Source organism: Montipora foliosa, chromosome 8 (assembly GCF_036669935.1).
Source record: "Montipora foliosa isolate CH-2021 chromosome 8, ASM3666993v2, whole genome shotgun sequence".
NCBI classification, from domain to species: Eukaryota; Metazoa; Cnidaria; class Anthozoa; order Scleractinia; family Acroporidae; genus Montipora; species Montipora foliosa.
In genome coordinates, this window is record NC_090876.1 from 44,075,485 (window position 1) to 44,085,484 (window position 10,000).

At 40.6% G+C, this 10,000-nt stretch overlaps 1 protein-coding gene across 1 annotated transcript; it reads right to left on the minus strand.

The window, feature by feature from the left end:
* Window positions 1–5,564: 5,564 nt before the first annotated feature.
* On the minus strand, window positions 5,565–7,181 carry LOC137968137 (tachykinin-like peptides receptor 99D). Its single transcript, XM_068814761.1, has one exon. It carries the CDS (start codon window positions 7,012–7,014, stop codon window positions 6,220–6,222), a length of 795 nt encoding a protein of 264 aa, XP_068670862.1. The 5' UTR covers window positions 7,015–7,181; the 3' UTR covers window positions 5,565–6,219.
* Window positions 7,182–10,000: the final 2,819 nt, after the last annotated feature.

Genomic DNA, 10,000 nt, shown 5'->3' on the forward strand with positions numbered 1-10,000 from the left:
CTAAAAAGTACTTGAAATGGTCATTTCTATTGTTGCCAACCTGTATTAAACGGACACTTGTAATTAAACTCCACCACACAACGTGCAAGACACCGGAAACGAGGAAGGCGCCAACTACCAATTTTTCTATTTTTAAAATTAAAAACGTGACTTGACAAACGGTGTTTGTTGAATACACAAGGACAAAAGAAACCGTAAATGCATACACGTCCACGAAGCCTGTACAGCTAGTATACAACAAATCCTTCGTTGATCAGTTTATCTTTTAACCAGTTACAAGATTATCTGAAATGCTGCTGGAATATTCCAGATATCATGGACAAGAAGATCTAACGCTGGCCATTAGCAAGGCAACCGACTTGCTTCAGAAAATGAAATTTAAAAGGCTCAAACAATCAAGAATTGATGACTATTAAATTGTTAAGGATTAGTACATTCAACAGCTTAGAAAAGGACAAAGTTTTTATGGTTTTTATGTACAATATACAGCTTGTTTGGCTCATTTGATCGGTTTCAGAGTACAGTATTGATTCGTTATGTTTGTATAGAGCTTGTTTCACTCGTCTGATTTCTTCAAATTTGAGGTGTAATCTATGTTTGTAGTAATCGGATCAGTTGTTCCACTTAAATAAAAAAAATAAATACTGTAAGGCAAACATATTTTGTCGCAGTCGCTGGGAGTATTCTAAACATTTCCACCGTTCATTTTAATGGTATTTGACACCTCATAAGACGTTATTTATCGAAACCTGTATTAGGCGGACACCCTGTATTAAGCGGACACTAGAGCATTCCCCAAGGGTGTCCGTTTAATACAGGTTTCACTGTAATCATAACTATCAAACGACGGAAAAATTCGAAATGTACGTATAAAAACGAAATCGATCTATATGGAGATTTTAAAAAAATTAAAATTGGCTGTCAGTGCCGCATAGGACTCAATTCTACCAACCACTTGCTACGTTATTGCAAATTGTACGACGTGCTAGTCAAACACTTAACAAACAAAATCCTCATGCAGTATGAGAAACAGTCATCTTCTTCTCCGTTGCGGATGTTGACCAAAACAAAAGCGGTGACGTGACTGCCGCCGCGATGACCCATGCATATCGAGAGAACTGGAAAAAGGTTCATCGACTTGAATTCATCAGTTGGGAACGCAGAGGAAACATCACAGCTTCAAAATGATCCACTGCTATCAAAACCAAGCTATCAACGGTCACAATCCAAGAAATATCATTTAATACGTGAGAAATTTTACACAAGGCCTTGTCAAAAGCACCTCTGATAAACCAAGAATCGAAGTACAGACCTGGAACTTTCCTAGTGATAAAAACCAAGGAGATCAGCAGGTCTGAGAGTCTGAGATGGCCATGCTGACAATGAAAATGTTGATTGGTTTTCTGTTTGTGCTCTGTAAAAAATTATTCCTATGCAGGAATTTCCGATGAGCGACACAACGAAGATAACGCAATAGGTTATTGTTGCTCCAATTTTACATGCTGGGCGACTCAATCCACTGGAGCAGCTCGACCCATTCCATGTTACATTCATGTTTGTAGATTGCTGATCGCTTGGTTTTTTAATCATCATCTGCACATCCACTTACTTGCAAATAAGAATACATTTAAGGCGGGCAGGTGAAAAAGGCAGTTACCGGCTTGGTTTTCGACATGAAACTGACTGCTGATTTCTTCCCGATTGTAAATTTTGTTGTGTTTATTTTCAGTCGAGACAAAATTATCTGTTCACAATTTCTCGCCGTATCAGCCAAATTCAGGCTCGCTCAGTTCTCTGCAATCACGAATTCTGAACTCTGTACTTGAAAACCATGTATCTGAAATCGTTTACCTGGCACCGACCGGTTGGCTCAGAACAAGTGTGCAAGATACTCTGGCCGGACCAACACTCAGGCTCTTTAAATAACTGATCGAGGATAAAGTGTTGCCTTAGTAATGACTCTCTAGTCTACTCGGATAAGGACGATAAACCGTAGACCCCGTCTCACAACCCTCCTATGTTCATGCATAAACCTGTGGGACGTAAAAGAACCCCGTGCCGAGGTCTGTTCTTTGTCAAGGATCAAGAAAAAGATATGAGATGATATAAGATGTTCTCTTCTTCACGTGACCCTTTCCCGCCACTGCTTATATATCAGTTTCTAAAACCGGTTACTACGGTGGCCCAGAAGGCTAAAACACAACCAAAAAAGAAAGGCAGATAAAAAAGCAAAACGCAAACAAAAAACCAAAACCCAAACGGTAGTAGCGGGGCCGCGAAACGCGAAACCAAAACGCGGGGCCGGGGCCGGCGCCGGGGTCGGGGTCGGGCTCGGGGTCGAGGTCGGGGTCGGGGTGCCTTCTTTTTCCCATTTTTTTTGTTTCAATTTTTGTGGTTATTCTCCTGCAATGTTTTTTTCGAATGACCGGCATCTGTCCTTGATTTATGGTGTTAATTAATCAAAAACATTAAGGAACTTACGGAAGCTATGAAAGTTCTTAAGGGACAGAAGTTAAGCAGAATAGCAGTTCCACGATGATCATCACGCAGTCACGCAACGTTCTCATTTGCTTGTTTGTTCGTGTTGATGTCATGTTGTTGTCTGTCTTTACTACAAACAGTTTGTAGTAAAGCCAGAGTCGCACGGGAACTTGCTAGTCAACTCTATTCGGACGTCAAGGGATCGAATCCAATATCACGATAGAAAACAAAACAACATTGAAAACAATTTTGCCAAACCAAGCAAATGAGGAAGTTGTGTGACGACTATCGTGGAACTGTGGCTATGTTCCGGTTTCGTTTTAATTGTATTGCGGAGAAGGTTTTTAAGAAGTAAACATCAGAATGTGGAGCTCAGCGAGTCTTCAGTGTCTCTAGGTGTTAGCGTATATTCCCCACAAAAACTCCAATTTCAGTCTGAAATTCTCATATTTTGAAAAACAAAGATGTCCCCTTTCGTAGCTTCCGTATGTTCCATATTTTTTGACTAATTTTCACCATAAATGAAGGAAAGATGCTGACATTCAAATATAACGTTAGAGGAGAATAACGACAAAAATTGAAGCAAAAAAATTTGGAAAGAAAAAAGACACCCCGACCCCGACCCGGCCCCGCGTTTTGGCTACTACCAACGCAAACAAAAAAGCAAACGCAAATAAAAAAACAAAACGCAAACAAAAAACAGAAAACGCACACAAAAAACCAAAACGTGTGTTGCGTTTTGCTTTTTTATTTGCGTTTTCTTTTTTTTGTTTGCGTTTTTTTGTAATTTGCGTTTTCTTTTTTTGTTTGCGTTTGAGCCTTCTGGGCCACCGTACTTTTAACAGGGTAATCGATTGAAAAAGATGTGTCGATACTCCTTTTTCCAAAATGGCCGCTATTTAAATATTCTTTTGTTTTTACTCAAATTAGCCCTTGGTGCCTCGTTCTTAAGCTTAAAATTCAGATGAATATTTTGCCTTGAACGAGGCATCAAGGTCTAATTTGAATAAAAACAAAAGAATATCTAAATGGCTGCCATTTTGGAAAAAGGTGTATGCGTTGCTATGGGAGAATTAGCGATTGTCCGGAAAAAAGTGACAATTTTCTTTTCCTGACGACTATAAAAACGCTAACATCAGGAAACAGTCCCTTATGAATGTGCACACATACGTATACTGCTCTTGGCCATATTTTGAAATTGTTCTGTCGCATTTCGATCATCGACGTCTAAAGCGGAATTGACAGAGCAGCATTTGACACTACTCAATCCAACGGCTGGCACCTAAAAGCGATCCAGACGGCACGAGTTTTGCTTAAGATCTTCGCGCATGCGACTAGCTTGCCCCACGACTTCAGCAAATCGTGTCAAGTAAATCACAACTGAATTAAGAGTCGCGCGCAGTGTGTAAATGATCAAAAGTCACAAAGTACAAATGGATGAATGCGAAAGTTGTAAGCACTAATCAGGTGATTCGTTGGGCTTACGCTTATTGCTTGGTTTACAGATATGACGAAAGCGAAAATAGCACCAGAATAAGCTTGTTTTCTAAGGTCGCTCGAACCGCAGTTTCAACACTATCAGAAGAGGACGCACCCGGCGGGCATCGAATGTAACACTGTTTCTAGTCACGACAATGTTGTATCCGGCATATTAGGGAGCTTAATTAAACACGAGACGTTTTTCTCAACACGGACGCCAAGTAGCCGAAGTGAAGCTGGGTCGAAGTGGCCCTTCAACCTTATACAAGCCCTTATAGTACTCTCTACACCAACAATACTCAACAGATTGGGTTGACTGTACGTTTTGCGGGACTGATCGGAAAAGACGTCAGGCAGGTATAGCATCGCCTTTCCACGAAGCGGCAAACGACAGGATACTTCTCATCATAAAAGCACTAAAATTCTTCTACAACTAGAAGTAATCATTGACTGTGAAGTGCGTTCGTTGGGAGAACTAACTAGACTAGCCGAGATGCCATGGAAAGTTTGGAGTAAAGAAGTGATTACGTCACAAAAACTAAATTTGTCTGAAAGATTAAGAAATGTCCCTCGCCAAAACTCAGCGTCCAATCACGAGGTACGCGATCACCTACGCACAGGATACCCAAGATTAGAAATTGAGTTGTCCTAATTTTGAACGCGATAACTTTTTTCTCTCATTTGAGAAGTTTCTCTATACCTGTAGCAAACAGGCAAAAAAAAATGAGCCAAAATCAAACGATTTTTTTCATTTTCCAGCTTTACGTTTTACGCCTCCGGTAAACACGAGACTCAATGTTTCAGTGGAGTGATTTTTTCCAATAGTTAGTGTTTCCTTGTTGTCTTTAGGATAGATCTGGATGAAATAGGTAAAATCACCGGTTACGATGCAAAATGAGTCATCATCATCGCAGTCTGTCGAGACGACAATTACTGTTTCACTTTGGTCGTATTAAACTCCTCCACATAGCTCAGGCTGTCTCCTGCAACATGTTGCCATCTGTCCTTGTATATATCCTTAATCGTCAGGTTCCTTTTTTACAGCGTCTGAAATCTAAGACTGGTTCTTCCCTGATTGGGTTTCCCTTCGAAGAGCAGCTGCAGAGGGAGACGGTCGTGATCCATCCTCTCAACATGTCCAAGCCATCTCAAATTCATCTGTATCAGTATATCTTCCATAGGTGGTAGTCCGGCACGTCCCAAACCTTACTTGTTATTAACCTTGTCACTCCACGAGATATTCATAATGGCTCGAAGATGTCTCATAATGTAGGCATGAAATTTCTTACATCTGCACCGTGCAGTAGTTTGAGAAATGTGTAAAATATTACGTAACATCAAGAAAAAAAAAGGAGCTATCTCGGTCAATTTTTAGCAGAGACCATTGAAACTTGGTAAGCTAATAGCTCTACATGTAACACACCTACGGTTATAAATAAATTGGTTCGCATGGTAACTCACTCTTTTCCAGTCTTCTCCAACCTGATTTCAATATTTCTGGTGATCGTAAGCTACAAAAACATTTAACAAGGCCACAAACTCGATCTCCATATCTATATACTTACAGAGATTCATGCAGATCAGGCACCACTGGCACATATCTAAATAGAACGCCAAAGGTGGACGGCAAAGCCTTTAATATCAGGGAGGTCTGGAACCTAATATGTTGCCATGGAAACAAAACTGGTATGCTCATATTGTCGAACACATCTATCAGAACCTTACTGCAAAGAATCAAGCATTTCTGATACAAATTGGCTGAGATATCTCTTTTCATCATTAAAAAAAAGTCAGCTTACAGGCCTAGTGGCCCATCAGGCCGGAGCTTATCCCCGGTTTCTGTAGCATGAAGTGACTCGGAGTATTTCTTCTATACAAACCGTGTCATGTAAATCAGACACAACACACCCCAACGACAAACGTTGACTACTTTGACGCGAAAGTCGGAATCAGTCAAAACGTTTGTTTGGGCGGACTTAAAAGACTAGAAAAACTGTAAAATCCTTTTGTTGTTTGAAAACTAAGCTAAATATACACCTATAAAAATCTTAAATGAAAAAAAGGCCAGGTAGCATGATCGGCTCGCAAACTCTACGAAAGAGTAGCCATTGCTTTGCTTACGTCTTCAGCAAAAGAGGCCGAAGAAGAATCCCAACGTAAAATGAACGTTAAAAAATTGATCTATATGAAGGCCTTAATTTAATATTTAATTTAACTGACATTGGCATTAAGACTTAAATCTATCAACCACTTGCTCCATTATTGCAAATTGTACGATGCACTGGTTAAACACTTGAAGAGCCTCTTTAGGCCTTCACGGTAGTTTCTGCTCAAGGTGAAACAGATACAAGGATTAACGACACAATACGAAGCCACCAAAAACCAGACAGTTTCGCTGTAGATAATGAAGCCACAAGGAGGCGAAGAGTCGGCCCAAATAATAAAACGCAGTAAATAATCAACACTTGAAGGTATCCAACAGATTATGAATCCCAACACAATAGCTATGGCCATTTTTAACACGTTTCTGTTACGTTTCGCACGCTGTTTTTGAGCATGAGTCGATTGTTCGCCTGGAATCTTCTCTGACTTGAGTTTGATGAGAATGAACGAGTACAGAATGATCAACAAGATGATGGGGGCGTAAATAAACACCACGTACAAAGCAAGAAGGTACATCGTCATCCACGAAGACTCTCCAACAAAATCATTCCAATATGAAAAGCAATTATGTACTTCTTCATTGCGAATGTAGCCGAAGAAAAGCGGTAACGTGACCGCCGTCGCGAGGACCCAACTTGAGAAAATAAGAAAAGGACATCGATTTGAATTGATGAGTTGAGAACGCAGAGGAAACACCACAGCTTCAAAACGATCCACTGCTATCAAAACCAAGCTCTCAATGGAGACAATCCAAGAAATATCACATAACACGTGAGGAATTTTGCACAAGGCCTTGTCAAAAGCACCTCTGATATACCAAGAATCGAAGTACTCGGTTGTAATATTCCGAATGATGAAAACCAAGGAAGTCAGCAGGTCTGAGATGGCCATGTTGACAATGAAAATGTTGATTGGTTTTCTTAAAGTTTTTGTTGTGTAAAAAGTTATCCCTATGCAGGAATTTCCGATGAGCGAAACCACGAAAATAAGGCAACAGGCTATTGTTGCTCCAAGTTTATATGCTGTGGGATTTAAACCACTAGAGCAGCTCGACCCATTCCATGTTACATTCATGTTTGTTGATCGCTAATCGCTTGCTTTTTTTACTGATCATCTGCACATCCGCTTACTTGCAAATAAGGATACATTTAAGGCGGGCAGGTGAAAAAGGCAGTTACCGGCTTGGTTTTCGACATGAAACTGACTGCAGATTTCCTCCCGATTGTAAATATTGTTGTGTATATTCTCAGTCGAGACAAAATTCAGGGGCACCCAACGAGAATATAGTTCAAAACCACTTCAACATGGCATCGTTAAACGTATTTTGGTATTTAAACGGTAGATATAGAGGTTTTGCACGGCAGCCATGTTGCATGGCAGAAACAATGAAAATGTTTTGCATAAGAAAGAACATTTGTTCCCATAGGAAAAAGAATCTATTGCTCCTGCCCTGCAACATGGCTGCCGTGCAAAACCTCTATAGGCATATTTTTATCCCCTAATAATTTTTCATCTGTTCGGATTCCCGGCCAAGCTGAAAGTCTAGTGATCCGAAAATTATTGGGATCAAAATTTACTTTTTCGAAAATTTCAGCCAGAAAAAAGGCTCCCGAAAATTTGAGGTGACCTTTTTATCTTCCGAACAGATATTTCCGAAAATTGACGTTGGGTGCCCCTGAAAATTATCTGTTCACAATTTCTCGTCGTATCAGCCAAATTCAGGCTGCTTCACTGAAGCAGCCTGAATTTACGAATTGCATTGGTAATTAACTCCGTCATACAGCAAGAGTACGTTTTGCGGGACTGATCTGAAAAGACGTCAGACAGGTACAGCACCGCCTTTATGTGAAACGGCAAACGACAGGATACTTCTCATCATAAAAGCACGAAAATTCTTCTACTACTAGAAGTAATCATTGACTGTGAAGTGAGTTCGTTGGGAGAACTCACTAGACCAGCCGAGATGCCATGAAGACGATGTATTTATGTAAAGAACGTCTATCGAAAGTACTAATATGTGAGGCTTGTGGAATGTGGCTAAAAATGGACAGTTTGGAGTAAAGAAGTGATTTCGTCACAAAAACTAAATTTGTCTGAAAGGTTATTAAGAAATGTCCCTCGCCGTCCACTCAGCGTCCAATCACGAGGTACGCGATCGTCAGGGCGACGAAAAAGCAGACCAACGAAAAACGAAACCTGCTAAAGCTCACCTACGCACAGGACACCCAAGATTAGAAATTGAGTTGTCCTAATTTTGAACGCGATAACTTTTTTTCTCTCATTTGAGAAGTTTCTCTATACCTGTAGCAAACAGGCAAAAAAAAAAAAAAGAGCCAAAATCAAAAGAATTTTTTCATTTTTGGAATAACTTTCAGCTTTACGTTTTACACTTCCGGTAAACACGAGACTCAATGTTTCAGTGGAATGATTTTTTCTTATGGTTTGTAGTGTTTCCTTGTTGTCTTTTGAATAGATCAAATAAATAAATAAATAAATAAATAAAATGAAATAGATAAAATCAACGGTTACGATGGAAAATGAGTCATCATCATCGCAGTCTGTCGAAACGACAATTACTGTTTCACTTTGGTCGTATTAAACTCCTCCACATAGCTCAGGCTGTCTCCTGCAACATGTTGCCATCTGTCCTTGTATATATCCTTAATCGTCAGGTTCCTTCTTTACAGCGTCTGAAATCTAAGACTGGTTCTTCCCTGATTGGGTTTCCCTTCGCAGAGCTGCGAGTAGAGCAGCTACCGAGGGACACGGTCGTGATCCATCCTCTCAACATGTCCAAGCCAACTCAAATTCATCAGTATCAGTATACCTTCCATAGGTGGTAGTCCTGCACGTCCCAAATAGTACTTGTTGGTAACCTCGTCACTCCACAAGATATTCATGATGGTTTGAAGATGTCTCATTATCTATGCATGAAGTTCTTCATCTGCACTCAGTAGGTAGTCCAGGTCTCAGCACCGTACAGTAGAGTACCCAGCACTGTCGCCCTGTATACCTCCATTTCACACCTCTAGGCCACTTGGGAAAATACCATAATACTCTTTGCATAGGCATTGTTTTTGTTTTCTCTTGGGACCATTGTAAGTCCCAAGAGAAACTGGAAAGAATGCTTATGCAAAATGTGGGGGGACAAACAAAGAGTACTATGGTATTTTCCAAAAACCGCGCTTGCTCTTGTCATCCTGAGAGAATGCCATCCTCTAATCTCGCGTTTCCAGAAACCGTGCTCCCTGTATACTTGAACTTCTTACACTTGACCTTTGCGCCAAGACTGATTTCAGTTTGTATGGAGGATAACGTCTCAAATTTTGGTGGTTGGTCAAGGCCCTCTGTCTTCTTGATGCTGATTTTTAGGCTGAACTGGGCCGCTGCTTTTGCGAATTAATACACAAATCGCTGCAGTTATTACGCACTTCGTGCAACCAATGCACTATCGCCAGCAAAGAGCATTTCCCCAACCAACTTTGTTGTTGTTCTTGTCTTAGCTTTGAACTGTGACACCTTGAACTTTAACAAGCCTGCTTCTTTCCGCGTCTGGATGTAAACTCCCGCTGTGGTATATTTAAAGGCCACCTCAAGCACGGCTGCTAGATATATCGTTGAAAAAAAGTGTAGGCGTCAGCACACAACCTTGCTTTACTCCATTGGTTACCGCAAAGTCCTTGGGCAGAGCTCCATCCATTGAGACACCCCTCTGTAACAACCCAGTGGCATCCATAGTCTCATCGGGTTTTCGGAAAAAAACGTCACCGCTTCGGCAAATTTTCCACCAGGTTGCCTTATTTTCCAGGGTCTTTTTTTTGTCTACCAAATTGATTTCATAATAAAATTACCGTTAATGTTCTACTCAAATATCCCA

Excerpts from the sequence above, each read along its gene's own strand:
- LOC137968137 (XM_068814761.1), bottom strand. The coding sequence starts at position 7,014 with ATGGCCATCTCAGACCTGCTGACTTCCTTGGTTTTCATCATTCGGAAT.